The sequence below is a fragment of the Carcharhinus amblyrhynchos genome, chromosome 11 (genome assembly GCF_965287045.1).
Source record: "Carcharhinus amblyrhynchos chromosome 11, sCarAmb.v2.hapA, whole genome shotgun sequence".
NCBI lineage: Eukaryota > Metazoa > Chordata > Chondrichthyes > Carcharhiniformes > Carcharhinidae > Carcharhinus > Carcharhinus amblyrhynchos.
The window spans coordinates 69,134,736-69,156,401 of NC_137334.1; the positions used below are offsets into that span (position 1 = coordinate 69,134,736).

Here is a 21,666-nt window from a genome sequence, read left to right on the forward strand (position 1 = left end):
CTCCCAACTCTTTCTCTCACTCAACCACCATGTCTTTGCCAGCACCAGGTTGCCCCCTCCTTCCCATCATCATTATGTTCCCCCAGTGGCTGCTATACTCTTCACACTCCAACTCCCCATCGAGCCCCGCTCCTTCCATACCTCATCACCAGCTTAAATATCAAAACTCCCACCTATACTCTTCCTCTCTATACCAGTGTAGAACAAACTGGAACACAACAGGCATCAGCAGGCACAGCCATGTGGAGTCATGCCAAAGCTGAGAACGCTCACACACTTTGAGGAGTGAGGCCTCAAGCTGGTTAGGGAGGAAGAAGGGCTCGCCTGCACTGCTGGTAAAGTAGGGGCAGCAGAGAGATTTGAGAATCTTCAGTGCAAATGCTGTCATTCCACACATCTCAAATGAGTAATCAGTGTTCCCTCCATATTCCCTGTAATGGACTGATGCCATCTCCCTTTTCTTGCAGACCAACCAGTGGAACAGGACAGACTAACCTCGTGTCCCATGGATCCACCAGACTCCAGCTGTTCCAAGAGGGACTTCTCCGACCCCACCATTGAAGAGGTATCACCTGTTCCTGGCACCAGTGCAGATACTCACAGCTTGGTGGGTTCACCATGCGGACAGGCTTCTGGTAACTCACTGGTGAGCATTTCGCAGCTTGAAGATACACAGCAAGTGGAAGTGGGGACATCCCTGGGAACTGGCATTTGGAAGGATGTCAAAGCCCAAGAATCTGCTGAGTGTCTTGCTGACAGTGTGCCCCTGGGTCTGGTTGTCACACAGCTGGAAGTTTGTCCTTTTGTTCTCTGCTTTAAAAATTCTTCAAAGCTCTTGGTGTCTTACCTACTGTACATGAGCATGCCTGAACAAGAAAACCAACATATACTTACAAAACTTGCATTAGTCTTCCAAAATTTTTCTCATATGGACGCCTCATTGTGATATATATATATATAAAACGATGTTTCAGATTTACGAATAGAAATTTGACTTTCTAACCAGTAAAAGAATACTCCTTGCCTTGTGAACTCCCAGCAAGTATACAAAGATAGGCCAAACTAATGAGTAATACAGTTCCAATCGATTTCTGAAATGCTTCAAAACCGACTGGAGTTTGGTGAGGTCTGACATGTTATACGAGAATGTCCAAACAAAAGAACTAATATTTATCAAGATGGGTTAATTCTGGCAGCCCACAGAAATATTCTCTACTGTCATACAAAAGAATGCAAATACACAACCTTATCTACTGAACTGTATACTTCAATTCTTGATCCTTATATCAGAAGATTTTTAAAAATTCAGTCTTGGGAAATAGATGTTGCTGACTGGCCAGCATTTATTGTCCATTCCTAATTGCCGAGGGCAGTTAAGAGTCAACTACGTTGCTGAGGCTCTGGAGTCATATGTAGGTAAAGATGGCAGATTTCCTTCCCTAAAGGGGATTAGTGAACCGGACGGGTTTTCCCGACAATCGGCAATAGTTTCATGGTCATTGGTAGATGCATAATTTCAGATACTTTTATATTGAATTCAACTTCCACCACCTACCATGGTGGGATTCGAACCCGAGCTCTGGATTAATGGTGTTGCGGTAATACCACTAGGCCATCGCCTCCCCGTTTCACTGAGTAAATTTATTTACCTTTATCTTCAAGTCAAACTGGTAATGAAGTAAAGATTCCAGAAGTAAAAAGAGAGCAACTAAATTCATTTTCCTGAAAAAAAAACCTTACAATCGATTCTGAGATTAATCAAAATAAGCTGTCTAAAAGGAAATTATACCATTGACACAAGGATAAAATATAGTTCCGAAGGATCATGTGTAAGATTCAGCAAAGTAATTCATTTACAAGAATATATTTTTAAAGCTTCTATATTTAACACATTAATATCTATTTGTAATCTTATGGAGAAATATTTTATGCGCCTAAGAACAATTTAGTGCAAAGCTTCAATGCATAATTGTTTGATCTTCAAACGAACACATCTGAAGCGAGCGCATCAAATCATTAAGAAATTTTTACGGGAAGCTGGTTGGTTGATGGCTGACGAATTGAAATCAAATCAATATTCAATCACTATTGCATGCAAATTATTAATGAAAATAATTCTCCCATTTTCCTCTCTGGAGCACTGAGGCTGGCGAATGTATCGAAGAAGTTCAGCTGTTAGATCTGCCGGAGCAGTTTTCCGGAAGTGCGCGACTTGTGTGATGAAATCCAACATACGCTCCCCATTTTCATTCCCTTCAGTGAAACACTCTGTGACATTCAAGTCGGAGGCAAGTTTATAAATCCGATACTTCATCTTCATTTCATCAAGCACCATGCGGACATCAGGTAAAAGATGATCGTTCGAAAATCGAGATATCACGTTTTTCCAAAGTGGATGAAATCCACTGTCATCTGTTAATAATAATAATATTTGAACAATGTTTGTAAAAAAAATACATATTTCATGGAAATTCTGATAGTGTAGATTCCCTTTGGAAGTTATTTATGTCATGATAGCATTTTCCAATTTTTGTTTGAAGAAGATGATAATCTAGTATCCAAAAGAGAAAATGCTGGAAAATCTCAGTAGGTCTGGCAGCATCCAGAGCAAAAAGATGTCAAAGGTCATCTGGATGACTATCACTGTTTGCTGTGCAGACACATGGATTTGGGCCAGTGTCTGTGGGAGTTTGCGCATTCTCCCCATGTTTGCGTGGGTTTCCTTCGGGTGCTCCGGTTTCCTCCCACGCCCCAAAGATGTGCTATTAGGCTGATTGGAGGTAATAAAGTGTCCATAAATTAGTTTTCCCTCAACGTGGAATGCCATAAGCATAGATAAGGGTCATGGGTGGAGGGGGGACTCGTAATGTTAAAATGGTGGCGTGGGCTTGTTGGGCCGAAGGGCCTGTTTCCCGGGCTGTTTTTGTTCTTTGGATGTTTCGAGCCCAAATGACCCTTTACCAAAGCTAAAAGGCATAGAAAATAGAAGATACTTATACTACAAGATGAAGGAATGAAAGATGAGTCATAGCCACAGAAACAAGAGGAAGGGCCACGAATGGCAGTCCACAGAGAGAATAGGAGGTGTGAATGGCCAAACAACAGAGAAGCTGAAAACAGAGGGTAGCTGTGACAGATGAAGATGTGGGGGGGGGGGAAGATGGATGGGAGAGAGATAAAATGGAGAAAAAGGGGGAAAAGGGAGACAAAGGAGGAGAAAAGGTAAGGAATGTGTGGATAAAAAGGGGAAGAGTGGGGGGGAAGAAAAATAAAGAAAGATAATAAAGAAGTAAAAGGTAGAGAACAGTTAAAAATTAAATTAAATGAAAACAAAAGGGTCCAGGTGGGGTATAATCTAACATAACACATACATTGCATCTTACCCCTAAAATGTGAGTGCATATATTTCTTTAACGGTTGGAATATAACAGGAAAGTGTTTGCGAAGCATTTGTTGTTGGCATTTTGATTTTTTAAATTGGCTTCTCTAATCTCAAATATTGGAGAATCATAAAGGTTTACAGCAGAGACAACACCAGATCTAATTCCATTCCAACTCATTTCCTTTGCCTGTCAACATTTGCAGTTTTTAAGCATTTAATTCCTTGTCGAAAGTACCCATCAATTCTGCTTCAGCCACAGTTTGTGCAGAACACCCCTCACTACATGCAGATATGTTTCTTAGACTTTAATTGTTCTGTTATTTCCTTTATTACATGGCCCCTTTCTTGCTCCTCAATGTTGGAAACATTCTAACATGAGTTACTGTATCATAAGATTGGAGATTTTGGTCAGGACCCTGTTTCTCAGTTCTAGTGAATGAATTCCAAAGGGGTGATTTGGAGTCCACACTCTCCATCCGCGGGAGTGGCAGCACCTACTCAAAATCCAGAGAGCGTGACTCGTGCTGGCGAGATTCCGATTTCTGGTCTTACAGGCCCTTTGCTGTTGGAATGGCATGAAACACGCTGTGGGACCTCAGAAAGCTAATTTTAATAAGTTAGCAAGTCATTAGCGAACACTCACCCCAGGACTTGCTCCCTCACCAGATATTCAGCAGGTACCAAAGTGACATCACGCCAGTTCCATTTACAAGAGGACTACGTAAGCGTGAACCTAGTGCGTAGACCTCTGAGGGGGGTTTTGGAGGTGAGCATTCAGGCAGCCAGCCCCTCCACAGTGTGCTCAGCTGGCATCGGACAGGACAGGGTTTCTAGTGGCACCTGTCTTCTTCCACGGGACGGAGGGGCAGCTGGAATTGGATCCAGGACCCCCGCCCTCCTATAGTGATGACACTCATGGATTCCCACCCATGCTTGCACCATGTAGTCGAAGCCCTGCACCATGGTGAGGACATCTCCAGCCATGGAGTGCACGTCCTGCGTCAAGGTCTCTGTGGATGCCAATCTCACAGTGTTGGCCTCAGTGCGCTGCAGTGATGGCACCATCTCCTTGGATAAAAGGCGATAGGATTCCTCCAGTCAGTCTTGCAGGCTGAGGAGGGCTGCTGTCATTCCTTCCTAATACTCACCTTTGGAGCTCCAGCAGCTGTGGAATGACCAGACCCAGGGGCACACCGTCAGCACGAGGCCCATCCCTCCAAGTGCCATTTGCTGGGATGTCTCTGCCTCTGCCTGCTGTGAACTTTCAGTTGTGAGGTGCTCACTGGTGAGTGACCCAGAAACCTGACTGATTATTGAAGCCAGTGGAGTATCTGCACAGGCGCTGGGTGTGGGTGACAGCCGTGACACTTCTGCAATGGTGGAGTCAGTGAAGTTACCCTCTGAACTACTGGAGTCTGGTGGGTCCAGGGGGCATGAGGATGGGCTGTCTGTCCCACTGGCTGACCTGCAAGAGAAGGGAGATGGTGTCAATGCATTACAGATTATATAGAGGGGACACGGTGATTGTGGGAGTGAGCCGGGAACCTGGCACCTGATATTAGCAGAAGCCAAGGTGGCTGAGTGAGAGAAAGGGTTGGGGATGCGAGACGTGTACGAGGGGGTCTAGTGGGAGACTAGAGGGGGTGGTTCACTTACCCTGGCCGAGTGAAGGAGATCATTCATCTTCTTCCAACTGCTGCCCCATCCTCTTCTGGAGTGCGCTTGCACTTACCAGGGCTGCCACTGCATCCCAGGTGGGGGGCAGGTGGTGGTGACCCAGCTGGAAGGTCGTCTCCTGGAGCGGGGATAGAGTTTGTCCCGCCTCTGTTCCATTCCACCCAGCATCCTGGCAAGGGCTCCCTCTGAAAAACATGATAATGCCTTCTATCTGCTACTGCCTGCAATCATTGTGGAGCAAGTGTCGGGAGTCACTTATATGGAGCTCCCTAATGGTTGCAGCAATTGAATCATTGTGGGATGGGTGAGGGTTGTGTGATGGTATGATGGCTGCTGGAGCGGCATTAAACTCGTGGGCATAAAAACTATAGCTAATGAGCATAGTGCCTGTAAACATGTTGATGCCATCAGTAGGAAACACTCGGCTTTCACTCTGCCATTTTTTTGGTAAGATTTCACCCAATATAACAATTTACTTTATTCCATGAGTTGCTCCAAAAGTGGCAAGCCTTTTATGTATATAACAGGCTGTACAGAACAAAATGTTAGGAGGAAGATAAATTTAATAAATTTGTTTTTCACGTTTATTGTGGAATTTCAGTTTGTACAGAGGTTTGCGAGTGCTCAGTTGTCAGAAAGACTGGACAATCACATGCCTGAAGTATGGATTATTAATAGTTTGCCATTAGTTTCCAGAAGGCTATGGAAGTACTTGATGGTATCATGAATACTGTCCACAAAATACAACATCTAGACAAAAAAACAGAAATATAAACATATTCTCACATAATCTACATTGATAATCTCAAATTTAATTGCGAAAGGTCCCTCACATTGCCTAAAGTCAATGGCTTTGAAATTCTGCTTGGGACCAAGTAGAAACCCTTGCAGATGACTGATTGATTTCGATTTGATTTGATTTATTATTATCACGGGTATTATGATACAATGAAAAATATTGTTTCTTGTGCGCTATACAGACAAAGCATACTGTTCATAGAGACGGAAACATGAGAATGCAGAATGTAATGTTACAGTCATAGCTAGGATGTACAGAAAGATCAACTTAATGCAAGGAAGGTCCATTCAAAAGTATGATGGCATCAGGGAAGAAGCTGTTCTTGAGTCGGTTGGTACATGTCCTCAGACTTTTGTATCTTTTCCTGACAGAAGAAGGTAGAAGAGAGAATGTCCAGGGTGAGTGGCGTCCTTATTATGTTGGCTGCTTTGCCGGGACGGCGGGAGGTAAAGACAGAGTCAATGGATGGGAAGCTGGTTTGCGAGATGGATTGGGCTACATTCATGGCCTTTTGTAGTTTCTTGCAGTCTTGGGCAGAGCAGGAATCATTGTTGCCAAAACTGCACTCTGCTTTCTCCAGTGTAATCTCTTCCCTCTCATGGAAAATGTGAAAATGTTTGTTCTTCTCCCAAACATCTACATCTAGATGAGTTTTGCATACTGTGGGAATGACTCAAAAATACCCTTCTGAGACTTCAGCACTGAGAAGCCGTGTTCTCTTATAGGCTTTGGAACCAGATTTTAAATCCAAGGCACTGAATCACAGAAGAGTCTTCACACAGTCCCAAATTTCTTTAAAAGGTTGAAGGTTTTGTCACTTCCTTCTCCAAGGTTTCCTTTCAGGTCTTTTTCCCTTTCACTGGAGAAAGGTCACAATAATCCCATAGTCCAGCCTGCTGTCAAGATGGGAATTACTGGGACAATATTCGGACACTAAATTTCCTGGCGAGATTCTACACTGCTGAAAGTGTAATGGTGAAGACCTTAAATCAGAGTGCAATGACCCAGTCCCCATCGCAAATTACAGTGATGGTAATTGGATCAATACTAATCTGCAGGGCAGGCACACTACTGCAGTAAAGATACTTCTGCTGCACTCACCAAAATGGAAACAAGAATATCCAGAGGGATTGTTTTGAGCTTCTGCAGACTTTCTCACTTCTGCCAAAATCTGAGTCCTGGATTGACCTTTCCTGAATCTTATATAATGAGTATATTGGCCAGAATGGCCAAGAACAATGTGATATCATTACTTTGAATGGGCATTGAAACCACCATGACTGCATGTGGTCACAGCAGAACTGAACGTTTACCTCATTGTTCATAGAAATTATTTAAGGAATAAGATGGGATGTTCCAGCAATTCTTGCCTTCTCACCGTCTCTTCCATGTGGTGGCTGAGACAGCAGCATACCCCGCAGGCCAGCCCCAGTGAGGCCTGAGGAAAATAGCTGTAGCTGTTTTTAAGAACTGGAGATTTAATGGAAGGTCTCCGACCACATTACTTTCCATCCCCCACCGGCTCCAACCCCCCATGTGGAGTGTGAATGGCCATTCGCATCTCCTGCTGGTCACACACCACCGGGGAACCCATTGTGGGAGGGTCGTCTTAGGCAGAATCTTACAGAGACTTATAAAGTTTTAACAGGGCTAGATAGGGTAAATGCAGTGAGGATGTTCCCAATGGTGGGGGAGTCCAGAACCAGGGGTCACAGTCTGAGGATTCAGGGTAGACCATTTAGGACAGAGATAAGATATCCCTTCACCCAAAGAATGGAAAACTATGGAATTCATTATCACAGGAAGTAGTTGATGCCAAAACATTGAAGAGGCTGCTGGATATAGCACTTGGGGCAAATGGGATCAAAAGTTGTGGGGAAAAAACAGGATAAGGTATTGAGTTGGATGATCAGCCATGATCGTAATGAATGGCAGAGTAGACTTGAAAGGCCAATTGGCTTCCTCCTGCTCCTATCTTCTACGTTTCTATGTTCCTATCTTCCAGAAGATCCCTGTCTGAATGACACACTGTTCCACAGATGTGAGGGTTAGGTGTGTTGGCCATGCTACATTGCCCCTTAGTGTTCTGGGATGCGTAGGTTGGAATGGTGAGGTAAATATGTGGGGTAATGGGGATAGGGCCTAGATGGGATTGTTGTCGGTGCAGACTCAATGGGCTGAATGGTCTCCTTTTGCTCTGTAGGGGTTCTATGATTCTATGATTCAATTTGGCTAGAATTGGGTTCACATTCAGCCCTGACTGATAGATTGGATAGCTCCCTGATCCACTGGTTGTAAAGTTCACTGCAGTTACCTGAATCATGTGAATGAAATCAAACTTTTTGCTTTCCTTTCTCTCCTTGTTTTGCTTTTTAAATTCTTCCGAACTCATTTGGTTCCAAGTGAACGAGATGTTGAGATCCTCACCCTTTTCTTTCACAAGCCCTACAGAATAGGCAGAATTAAAGGAGAAAGAGAATGTTGTTCATTGAGGGATTGGAGACACTGCAGGTGGGATTTCAAGCCCACTCTTGCCGTCTGCAGGAATGATGGCAGGAGCCCAAGTTCTGGCGAAACCTGGAAATCACAAATCTCCCCGGTGAAATTGTGGTTTCCGATTTTCGCTGCCCCTCACCAGCATCATAATCATGTTCATGCCCAAAACACTCAACACATTTGAGTAAATGTTTATTTCATTAAACAGCGCCCCCTGCCATGTTTTCAAACTTCATTGATGTGACGTTCTGTTGGTGAGGTTCACCCAGATATAAATCTGTCCTAAGAATCCCCCAGGGGTTTAAATATAGACCCCAGGGGAGAGGGACATGGCTAGGCAGTGCCCTGGAAATGGCCTCTGGCACTACTTTCTGGCAAAGGTGGGCAAAATACCACCATGGTAGTACCAACCTGGCACTGCCAACCCAATGATGCCAACCTGTGACAAGAGGCAGTGCCAGGGGAAGACCCTGGGCAGAGCTTCATTGGGGTAGGGGTTAATTTATTTGTGGTGGTAGGTGGGGAGAGGACATGGGAGTCAGTGATGCCAGCAATGGCTGTTTGGGAGTGGGGTGGGTGGAGGGGAAGTGCTGGCTCTGATTGCAGTGGGGAGAGGTGCTGGCTCTGAACATGGAAGAGGGTAGGGTATTGGTGGGGTGAGAGGTGTCGCATCTGAACACGGACAAGGGTGGGGTGCAGATGTGGGGGGTGGGAGAGGTGCCAGTTCTGACCGCGGATTGGCGGGGGGAGAGGTACTGGCTCTGATAGTGTGGGGTTGTGTGGTGTGGGGAGGGCATATGGGGGAGAGATGCTGGCTTTGACTGTGGGACAGGGTTGGGGGGAGGCTGTGCTGGCTTTGATCCGCAGGATAGGTGAGAGGAGGGAGAGGGCCGATTCTGATCACAGGTTCTGATCATGGGAAGGGGAGCGTTGAGACTTCCAGGGTGGAGGAGATGTTATTGTTTCCTATGATCTGGACACCCCTTAAATATGGCAGCCTGATCTCAGTGCAGCCAGGCTTTACTAGCATCATTAGTCCCTGACCCTCACTAGGAAGGCGGGAAACACATCTACATGTGTTTTTTGACAGTGTCAAAAGATCAGGTGAGAAAGCTGGCCTGTTTTTGCAGAGAGAAATGTGCCAGTTTTCAGTGAGATCCCTACACTTTGCCAAATTCTGGGAAGATTGTCCCCACTGTTTTTGCTATTTCATTATCTGCAGTTTTGTGGAACTTGTTTTTAGACAGACATTTCTTTACCTACTGGGTGTAAGTGAGGACATTGGTATATTAGGTTTAGCCTCGAGAAATTGGCATTTATTCAAGCAATGTGTTTCCATTACACTTGTATTGAAAATCATTGATTTCTTTCTCAAATACTACACATCATCAACAAATAAATTAAGCAGCAAGTGCTGGAAATCATCATTAATTTCATGAATAGATTTTAAATAAACCAGTGTATCACCAGTGATTATTCATTATTCTTTTATGGGATTTTACCGTCATTGGCCAAGCCAGCATTTGTTTCCAACATGCCTTTGATGAAATGGTGCCAAGGTACCTTTCTGAACAACTGCATGTCTACTCCTACTGCACGGTTACAAACGGAATTCCAGGATTTTGATCCAGTGACTGTGAAGGAACAGCAATGTGTTTCTAAATCAGGATGGAGTGTGCTTCGGAGGGAAGCTTGCAAACGGTGATGTTCCCTCTCATGTTCCTTTTAGGTAGTAGAGACTATGGGTTAGGAAGGTGTTGTTGAAGAAGGCTTGGCAAGTTTCTGCAGTACATCATGTATACGGTGCATAGTACAACTACTGTCCTTCAGGTATGGAGACAGAGCAAGTTTAATGTGATGAATGGGAAGTCAATCAAAATTGTTGCATTGTCCTGAATGGTGTTGAGCTTCTTTAAATAAAGGGGTTAGAAAAAAAGGTGGCATGGGCAAGTTGGGCCAAAAGGCCTGTTTCCATGTTGTAAATGTCTATGAGTCTATGACTCTTGAATATTGGTGGAACTGTGCTCATTCAGACATTTGGAAAGTATTCCATTACACTACTATTTCAAGAGGGCACCTCACCACTACCTTCTCAAGGGCAAATAGGGATGGGCAATAATTGCTAGCCTAGCCAGCAATCCCCATGCCCCATGACTGAACAAAAATACTCTACTAATTTGTCTTTGTAGGTCATTATAAGTCAGTATGCAGTAAAGTAGTTAAGCCATGGATGTGCAGAAGGGTTTTTCTACATCCTACACAAGTCTAGAAATGTTGGCGATTACTTGGACATGATTTTCCATTGCAACGTCCCTTCTCTTCTTGAGGTAGACATTACAGTCTCTACTTCTAACCAAGATTCAGCTCAGAAACAGGTATTGAACCGATTTTGATCCTTCATTTTCAGTTTAAGAGTTTTAATGTTCCTCACATAACATTGTGTTCTCCCCATCTCTTTTTACTTCTGTTTCTTTGCTATTGAGTCACAGTCACAGACCATTGAGTAAAAACCTCATCCAAACCAACAATATCTCACTTAAGATCATGAATAGAATTGTAGAAGATAATGATTCATAAATGATAAACTTATTTTTGCTGAAAATGGTTACCAGCCCTTATTACCTGGCTTTAGGATCAATGAAAATATCATTACCCACATATGATCATGACCAGAAACAGGTCAAAGATGTCACTTCCACCAGAAAACAAGCGGTGCATGTGAACATTTAGGTTTAAAACAATACCTTTGTATTTGGAGATTTGGTGAAGATTTGGTTCCACCACCTCATTATGAATTGAAACGCCTGGGTGTTTGGATTGAATTCTGCCAAGAATCTCAAAGTCTATTTCACCTGAATGCAAAACAGAACACTTCAGAACGCTTCTTTCCATTAACTGATGACAGCAATCCTTCAATTGAAATAAGCAAGCTTCATTAAAACTGCTCAATTTCATTTTTTCTTTCAAATTTCTTACTTTCCATTTCAATTTTCCTTTATCATTCAAATCATTTTCCACCGAACTGCAAATAATGCTATTTTCCCAACAGCAGGTGAGGCAGGATATGGATACGAGGGAAAAAGGAATAGAATGCTTTCATATTGGATTTAGGTGAGGAAAGATTGGAGGTCGCTTGAGTGGAGCATAAACACCAGCATGGAGTAGTTGGGCAAAATGGTTTGATTTTGTAACTTATATTGGCTCGAATTCTCCCATCCCCCCACCACTGGAATTTTAGCAAGCGGGTACGGACAATGTGAAATCCCATTGACTGCCGGGCAGGAATTTCCAGTTTTCGGACAAGCGCGACCGGAGAATTCAGTGTGATTTGACATCAGAACAAAATCCTTTAGCTTACTTGAACAGGTTAGTCTTTCTCAAATTTGCAGCGAGGTTCTTGGGAATGGGAACTGATGGACAAATATGCAATGTTCCTTTGGAGCAGTCAAACATAATTTTGTCTTTATTTCTTGAATTTGACATTGATGACTTATGATCTGAATTTCTCCAGAGAAACATTTAATAACAATTTCTAAAACCTTATCCAAATGTTATTTGTCTTCTGGAATCATTCTAAATGGAATTTGGAGCAAATGAACAAGTTAGTGCTATTGAGGTACAGTTCATCTGCCATTTATATGAGAAAGCATTCAGCAGTAAGTTAATCATTTACATCCAGCTTTTAATTATCTATTTCCATGTTTCAATGAATCAGCTAATTACTTGATTTCAGTAATGCTGTGCATTCTCTACGTCTTGCCTTTTGCACTCAGCCTCAAATAATATTTTATTTCATTTCAAACATTTAAGAGAGGACAGGTTAATACTATATCACACAAGCTTCAAAATAAAGCATAAAAATGAGTCTGTTAAGTTTGAAATGTCAACTGAATTAATAATACTAAACATGATTTACAAGGAAATGTAATCTTGTTTTGTTTGAATTCACAAATTCATAAAACAATATAGCGCATCAGTTATTTAGAATAAAATATTCAAAGTTAATACATGAAGGAGTTGAAATGACAATTGTGATGATTCCATTCTGTCAATGGTACCTGGAAAGTGACAATATTAAGTCTACAAATGGTTGACTCAATTCCAGGCTCTCCTCAACAAACAGCTTGATAATTATGCAACTCCAAAGAGACATGCCTATATCTCACAACTAGGATTACCATTGGTCAGTCATGCTTTTGATACAGTGGCGGTCATCATCAAACATTTGATTCAACTCTGAAAATCATGGGTGGGTAATGCTAGATTTTCGCAGTGCAATCTTTATTCTCTGCCCATTTGTAGTTTTCTGCTCATTCTCTTGTAACAATTTTATACAATGGGTAACCAGGGCAGAATTTCATGACCACAGGGCTGCCCCTTCCCACTGGCCAGAAAGAACAGGGTAGGCAATATTGCCACGGCCATTTCTGAGAACATCTGCAATTGCATGACCATTAGACAATTATCTGCCTTAGTACTGAGCCATTGCAGCCTCACAGTGCTAGGGACCTGGGTTCAATTTCTAGTTTGGGTCCCTGTCTGTGAGGAGTCTGCACATTCTCCCTGTGTCTGCATGGATTTCCTCCAGGTTCCTGATTTCTGCCCACAGCCCAAAGGACATGCTGGTTAGGTGCATTGGCCATGCTAAATTCTCTCTGTGTACCCAAACAGGTGCCAGAGTGTGGCAACTAGGGGATTTTCACAGTAAATTCATTGCAGCGTTAATGTAAGCTTACTTGTGACACTAGTAAATAAACTTTAGAACTGCCTGGTATTGGAGTTTTTGCCCTTTAAAGCAATCCAGTGTTCATTATTGTTGTGATTTCTAATAAATAACTATAGGGGATCCATCAACTTTAATTACTTTGCATGTCATGGTAAATCGATATTTGATTAAAAATCCTCTGCAGGACGATAAAATATGTGTATCATGAATAAAATAGATACATCATTAGATACAGAACAGTGGACTTTGCAGGACTTACCTGAACCACTTCCTACCCCCAGGACATTTAGACAGGGAACTCCATTCTTACCAATGCAGCAAAGAAAATCTAGTTATATTTTTGGAGGACCCAAAAAAATCTGAAATGACTTTTGTAACAAACAGCTTCTCTGAACAATGGCAGTGAACATCTTAATTTTAAAATGCAAAAGGCTAGCAGTTCACTTGTAAACCTGCAAAGCAAAAGTTGTCAAATCATTCGAACCATTTTAATTAATATTGAAGAAGAAAATAACCTGAAGTTTACAATAGCAATGATGGTGAAACTGTCAGCATTTCATCATTACTCCTATGACACTGACAGCAACTTCTGAAGTCGACATATACAGTTAAAATGGAAATCCAGAGGTTGTTGTCAGTGATTCTATGTGTCTATTGATGCTGCACTGTGAGGTCTATGCAGAATGCAACCAATTAGAAATCAGTGAACTGACTGCTGAAAACACACACTCCCGCGCTTTTAATATCACAAACAAATGTTTGGGAAAATTATCCCTCATTTAACAGCTTATCAGCTTCACTAATCCTGAAAGATTGATTTTATTCATCGAATGTCAAAATTCTTCATTATGATAAGAAAATACACAATTTTTTGTTAAAGGTTACGATATTTTAGCATCCACCTTAATCCCAACTGGGATTTCTGTACTGTGGGGTTTCTATGTTTCATTGAGACATAGCTCACTTCCTGCTTCACTGGAATGTAACCTACAATGAGAGGGCTTCTTAATCCATCAAATGGATCATACAGCGGCTCAGGCAAGGCTAAGAAGATGGGATCTGCTTTCCAGTCAACACCTCATAGTGCCTAGCAACACTGCCAGGTTTCTGCACCGTGGATATAGAATACCTGACACTAAAATGCCACCCCTACTACCTTCCACAGGAGATCACCTCTGTTAGCCTGACAGCAGTTTACATCCCACCCCATGCAGATGTGCAGATTATGCTAGATGAAATGTATACCACTACAAATAGCCTAGAGACGAAGTAGCCTGGATCCTAAATGAATATTTTGCATCAGTATTCACAAAGGAGAGGGACGTCTTGACTGGGAGTGTCTCGGAGGGAAGTGTTGACCCGTTAGAGAAAATCTCCATTACAAGGGAGGAAGTGTTAGGTTTTTTAGGGAACATTAAAACTGACAAATCCCCAGGGCCTGATGGCATCTATCCTAGACTGCTCAGGGAGACAAGAGATGAAATTGCTGGGCCTCTGACAGAGACCTTTGTCTCTTCATTGGACACAGGTGAGGTCCCTGAGGATTGGAGGGTAGCGAATGTGGTACCATTTTTAAGGAGGATAGCAAGAATAACCAGGGTAACTATAAGCCAGTGAGCTTGACGTCCATGGTAGGGAAATTGTTGGAGAGGATTCTTAGAGATAGGGTATATGCACATTTAGGACAGAATAATCTCATTAGTGATAGACAGCATGGTTTTGTAAGAGGGAGGTCAAGCCTCACAAATTTGGTAGAGTATTTTGAGGAGGTGACAAAAACGGTTGATGAGGGTAGAGCCATGGATGTCGTCTATATGGATTTTAGTAGTGTTTGACAAAGTCCCTCATGGCAGGTTGGTGCAAAAGGTTAAATCTCATGGGATAAAAGGAGAGGTGGCTAGGCGGGTAGAGAACTGGCTTGGCCACGAAAGACAGAGGGTAGCAGTGGAAGGGTCTTTTTCCGGCTGGAGGTCTGTGATCAGTGGTGTTCCGCAGGGCTCTGTACTGGGACCTCTGCTATTTGTGATATATGTAAATGATCTGGAAGAAGGTGTAACTGGTGTGATCAGTAAGTTTGCGGATGACACGAGGATGGCTGGACTTGCTGATAGCGATGAACATTGTTGGAGAATACAGCAGGATATAGATAGGCTGGAAAATTGGGCGGGGAAATGGCAGATGGAATTTAATCCAAATAAATGCAAAGTGATGCATTTTGGTAGGACTAATGTAGGGGGGAGTTATACAGTAAATGGCAGAACCATCAAAAGTATAGACGCACAGAGGGACCTGGGTGTGCAAGTGCACAGATCCTTGAAGGTGGCAGCACAGGTGGAGAAGGTGGTAAAGAAGGCTTATGGCATGCTTGCCTTTACAGGACAGGGTACAGAGTATAAAAATTGGCATCTGATGTTATAGCTGTATAGAACGTTAGTTAGGCCATATTTGGAGTACGGCGTTCTGTTCAGGTTGCCACACTACCAGAAGGATGTAAAGGCTTTGAAGAGAGTGCAGAGGAGGTTTACCAGGATGTTGCCTAGTATGGTGGGTCTTAGCTATGAGGAGAGGCTTGGTAAACTGGGGTTCTCTCTGGAAAGACGGAGGATGAGGGGAGACCTAATAGAGGTGTATAAAATTATGAGGGGCATGGATAGGGTGAACAGTGGGAAGCTTTTTCCCAAGTCGGAGGTGACAAACACGAGGGGTCACAGGTTCAACATGAGGGGGGCGAGGTTTAACTCAAATATCAGAGGGACGTATTTTACACAGACGGTGGTGGGGGCCTGGAATGCACTGCCAGGCAGGGTGGTGGAGGCGGACACGCTGGGATCGTTTAAGACTTATCTGGATAGTCACATGAGCAGACTGGGAATGGAGGGATACAGAGAAAGGGAATAGTTGGACCAATGAGCAGCGCAGGCTTGGAGGGCCGAAGGGCCTATTTCCTGTACTGTATTGATCTTTGTTCTTTTGTTCTATATCCCAAGGCCTTGTTCATCGTGGTCAGGTACTTCAATCAGGTCAAGCTCAAGAGCAGATTACGAAGTTACCATCCATAAGTCTCCTGCTCCACCAGAGGCCCAAACATCCTAGACCACTGCTACACAAATATCAAACATGTCTACTGCTCTATTGCCCACCCACACATTGGCAAATCAGACCACAAGGCTATGCTCTGGCTCCTGGCTTGCAAGCAAAAACTGAAATGAGAAAATCCATCAAAAAAGTCATGCAATGTTGGTCTAAGGAATCGGATGATCTCCTATGGGACTGCTTGGAGTCAGCGGACTGGTCAGTATTTAAAAACTCTATGACCAGCCTGAACGAGTACCCAACTACAGTAACTGACTTCATTAGTAAATGAGTAGAAGACAGTGTGCCAAAGAAGAAAATTTGCATGTTTCCCAACTGGAAGCCATGGATGAACAGGGATATCCATTTCTTGCTGAAGTCTAGGTTTAAGGCATTCATCTCAGGCATTGCTGACCTATTCAAGAAAACCAGATATGATCTGAGATCCATCAAAGATGCTAAAAGACAGTGCCAGACCAAGCTAGAGTCCCAGATTAGCCACACAGACTCCCACTGACTATGGCAAGGCCTGCAAGACATAACAGGCTACAAGATGAACGCACCTCTCCCTGATGACTTCAGTGCATTCTACGTCCGTTTTGAGCAAGAGAGGTCAGCGAGGGCATGCCCTCCACCCTATAAACCTCGGATGAATCTATGTCCGAAGTCACTATTGCAGATGTCAGAGAAGCTTCCTCGAAGGTCAACCCACGGAAAGCAACTGGCCCTGATAGGGTACCCAGATGTGCACTCGGATCATGCACGGCTCAGCTGGTGGGAGTATTCAAGACATCTTCAACCTCTCTTTAAAACAATCTGAGCTCTCTATCCGCTTCAAGAAGATAGCTATCATCCCGATACCTATGAAAAGGTGCCTTAATGACTATTGTCTGGTGGCTCTGACATTCATCATTATGAAGTGCTTCGAAAGGCTCATCATGGCACAAATCAATTCCAGCCTCCCAGACTACCGGGCTCCACTACAGTTTGCCTCCGCCACAACAAGTCCACACCAATGCCATTTCCTGGCCCTGCACTCAACCTAGGTAATAAGGACACCTATGCCAGATTCCTATTTATTGAGCACAGCTCAGCCTTCAACACCATTATTCCTACAAAACTGATCTCCAAACTCCGTGGCTTGTGCCTCGGCTCCTTCCTCTGTGACTGGATCCTGAATTTTCTCACTCACAGACCACAATCAGTAAGCATAAGTAACAACACCTCCTCCATTATCATCCTCAACACTGGTGCCCCACAAGGCTGTGTTCTCAGCCCCCTACTATACTTCTTATACACCTATGACTGTGTGGCCAAATGCCCCTCCAACTCAATTTTCAAGCTTGCTGACGACACCACTGTAGTGGGTCGAATCTCGAACAATGATGACGCAGAGCACAGGAATGAGATAGAGAATCTGGTGAACTGGTACGGTGACAACAATCTCTCCCTTTTGTCAACAAAATGAAGGAGATTGTCATTGACTTCAGGAAGCATAGAGGAGAGCATACCCCCAAAGTAGGAAGCGTTGGGAGCTTCAAGTTTTTAGGTGTCCAGATCATCAGCAACCTGTCCTGATACCCCAATGCCAACACTAGTTAAGAAAGCTCACCAATGCCTCTACTTTCTCAGAAGCCTAAGGAAATTTGGTATGTCAGCTACGACTCTCACCAACTTTTACAGATGCGTCATAGAAAGCATTCTTTCTGGTTGTATCACAGCTTGGTGTGCCTCCAGCCTACTCAAAAGGTAATGAATTTAGCCCAATCCATCACACAGACCAGCCTCCCATTCATTGATTCTGTCTACACTTCCCACTGCCTTGGAAAGGCAGCCACATAATTAAGGACCCCACGCACCCCGGACATTCTCACTTGTACCTTCTTCCGTCAGGAAAAAGATACAAAAGTCTGAGGTCACGTACCAACCAACTCCAGAGCAGCTTCTTCCCTGCTGCCATCCCTACTGCATTAAGTTGACCTTTCTGTACACCCTTGCTATGACTGTAACACTATATTCTGCACTCTCTCCTTTCCTTCTCTGTGAATGTTATACTCTGTTTGTATCGCGTGCAAGAAGCAATACTTTTTACTGTGTGCTAATACATGTAGCAATAATAAATCAAATCAAATCAAATACTATTCAATAAAGTGGGTGGACTTTCTAGCTGCAGAGATTACGTAGCTGGTGAAGCAAAACAGGCTGCAGGAAAGGAGGCTCACAGAAACGAAAAAAGGATTTGGCATCTTAAAGAAAAACTACTGCTCAAGAGAGAAAACACTCCAGGGAAAGGAAAACTGTGGCATTGTTAGCTGAGGTCTTGTCTTGCATTCTGTGAGGAAAGAGAGGGGACACTGAATAAAGTTTGAAATTAAGGAGTCGATAGCTAAAAATGCCAGGAGAAGGTAGCACCATGGATATATTTGAGTGCTTACGAGGCCGGGTAGAGCCTAGGAACGGACACAGCAACGTTGAAATTTTAAATTGTCATGTTCGAATTCAGGAAAGAATGTTACCATCAATGGCATACCACATGAAAATAGAAGAAAACTGTTTCTCAGTTACTAAACAAAGCTTTCTACTGCATAAGTAAGAGGTTACGTAGCTCAGAGTCTTTTCATGTTGAAGCTGAACCAAAACATTCCTCACCTGGAGACGATGTCTGGCAGGTTCTCATCAATGAATTTTTTCATGCACTGATGCTCAGTAGAACATTCCAAAAACAGCTTAAATGACTTAATACAGAGACCAATGTCTGAGTAGAGAGCTTTCATAGATGTCCCCATTTCAGGCACCCCGATGTTCAGAGGAAGTGAAAGCTCAATTTACTCTGAGGCTTTGTTTGAAAACAACAGCTGTGGACTTTGCCTTTGCCTGGACTGTAAATCTTTGAAATACTCTGGCACTCTCTGCGGCTAGAAAACATTAACATTACAGAGAGTCATCTCTACTCAATTATAGTCTTCATTCACCATCTCCTGTATTTTTTGAAGCATTAATCTAGGGGATATGTGTGTCGCTGGCTAGATCAGCATTTATTGCCCATCCCAAAATGCCTGAATTGATAGTGAGCTGCCGTCCCTGTGGTGTAGGTACCCCCACAATGCTGAGGGATGGAGTTCCAGGATTTCCACCCAGTGATGAATAAGGTCATCCCTGATTGATTCCATGCCTCATTGTCCACATTGGGGTCAGGCCCAGAGCGGAGGAGTGCCCAGAGTGGGAGCGGGGTCCAGAATAGGAACAGGGCCCAGGATGTAGGTGGGGCCCAAAACTGAAAGTAATGGAGGCTGAAGAAATTGGGTGGGGAATGGAGGGCATGGGAAAGCAGAATAGTGACTAATACGTGTGAGAGAGAGTGAATGTTTGTGTGTGTATGCAAGGAGACTATGGGTGAGGTTTTACAGCCTCCCTCATCCTGAAACTTTAAAATCCCTTCCTGATGTCAACAGACCTTTCCATGGTCCGCCCCGATCCATTTCAGTTCCTGTGGTGGGCGGGAGGGTACAATTTTGGCCTACGTGTTTGTATGTGAGTGAGTGAGTGAATGAGTGAGTGAGTGTGCATGTGAGAAAATGGAGTTTATGGGTGGGGCTTTCCAATTCTGCCCACCATTGAATCATCACAGACTGCTCAGTAAATTTGGATTGTCCAGCTAAAGGTGCATTGACTACGGGCAGGATAATCACGTCTTGTGTGAGAGAGAACAAGCATTTTTGTCTGTGTGTGTGGGAGAGAGATAGGTAGAGAGCGAAAGCATATGTATGTGATAGAGGAGATTATCTGTGCAGATAGAGTGTGTGAGTTAGAGTGAATGTGTGAGTGAGTGCGGGAAGTGTGTGTCTTTCTGCTGTCTGTACCTGTGAGAGAGAGAGGAGTGAGCAAGGAGAATTTGTGATAACATGTGAGATAAAGGAGAGTGTGTGAGCTTGGCTCACTCATAGTCTGAGGGTTCTTTTTCACCCATACATGTTAGGGCCCTGGACCACAATCCCGAATTACATTGGAAGCCAGACTTGACCCCAACAATTTTTCTATCTTGGCATTATTGTGAGGATAGGATTCTTCACTCCAGGAATAATTCCACTGGCAAATTAGGGTTTTTTTTTAAACAATAAAACAAACTTTATTTATTCACACAGTTCATGTATAGCTTTAACAAAATGAAGCAGCTTAGCCCTTAACAGTTGAACAAATAGTTAAAAAAAAACTTTGATTTCAAACTTTACTGATTCAGTTCCAATTGAACAATATTCTTTATACAGACTTAAAAAGCACCTTAAATACAGTTAGCAACCATAAACGTACTTGCCTTAACAGATGCAGTCAGCCTTGAGAGAGGTTTCGAGTTTCAGAGCAGCTTGCAGATTTCTGCCTTTAAAATAACCCCAGCTGGAACTGAAAGATGTTTTTCTCTGCTACAATCCTAGCCCCTCCTAGTAACCACATTATCATACAACCTTGTGAATCAGCCTAATTAAAAGCCCCAAGAGAAATATTCATCTATGAACAAAAATCCATTAACTCTCTCCTAAGTAAACACTACATGACTAAAATCAACAAATATCCTGCTCTCCCAACATCCGGGTTGTATTCCCCCCAGACATACCGACTTCCCATAGAAAAGAATGAATTTTAAAACATTCCTTGTAACTGCAAAAAGAACTATATATATATTATATATGTATAATATATACAGCAACCACTACTATCATCACACACGCACCAACATACACTCAAAGCCAAGTACACAGTGGGTAAGGTGAATGAGTGAGAACCCTGAACCTGGGAGTGAACCAGATACACACATTATCACTTTCTCAAATTCTAAAGAACAATTTAATTTATTGTGGGGTGGCACGGTAGCATAGTGGTTAGCACTGCTGCTTCACAGCTCCAGGGACCTGGGATCAGTTCTCGGCTTGGGTCACTGTCTGTGTGGAGTTTGCACATTCTCCTCGTGTCTGCATGGGTTTCCTCCAGGTGCCCTGGTTTCCTCCCACAGTCCAGAGATGTGCGGGTTAGGTTGATTGGCCATGCTAAAATTGCCCCTTAGTGTCCTAAGATGGTGGGATTAGTGGGGAAAATATGTAGGAATGTGGGGATAGGGCCTAGGTGGGATTGTGGTCGGTGCAAACTCGATGGGCTGAAAGGTCTCTTTCTGCACTGTAGGGTTCTATGATTCTGTTTTATAAAAGCTTTATCATTATATTGCTTTGACGTGCCCATAGTGTGCACCTAGCAACAAAAAATCATGGGCTGCCAAAATGGGAGAATTTCTTTTGGCACTTCCCTGCATTCAAAAAATCACGATTGAAATCCTGAATGCGTGAGAGCCGTGAACCTGTGGTTGAGACAGACACACCCTGAATTGCTAATGATCGGCTGTTTTAAAAAAACTTTATCGATACATTGCTTCGATATTGGCCCATAACTTGCCTAGTAGCAACAGAAAGCCATGGGCTGCCAAAAACAGGAATATTTCTTTTGCACTTACCTGCATTTAAAAATCGC

At 43.3% G+C, this 21,666-nt stretch overlaps 1 protein-coding gene across 1 annotated transcript; it reads right to left on the reverse strand.

Annotated features, from left to right (window-relative positions):
• Positions 1 to 1,782: 1,782 nt before the first annotated feature.
• On the reverse strand, positions 1,783 to 18,976 carry LOC145349751 (histamine N-methyltransferase-like). The gene is made up of 6 exons (XM_080198285.1): positions 18,803 to 18,976; positions 13,340 to 13,396; positions 11,099 to 11,206; positions 8,173 to 8,303; positions 5,716 to 5,809; positions 1,783 to 2,412 (listed from the first exon to the last, which is right to left on the reverse strand). The coding sequence occupies exons 1-6, from the start codon at positions 18,936 to 18,938 to the stop codon at positions 2,072 to 2,074; spliced, it is 867 nt and encodes a 288-aa protein (XP_080054411.1). The 5' UTR covers positions 18,939 to 18,976; the 3' UTR covers positions 1,783 to 2,071.
• Between the last annotated feature and the right edge of the window lie 2,690 nt (positions 18,977 to 21,666).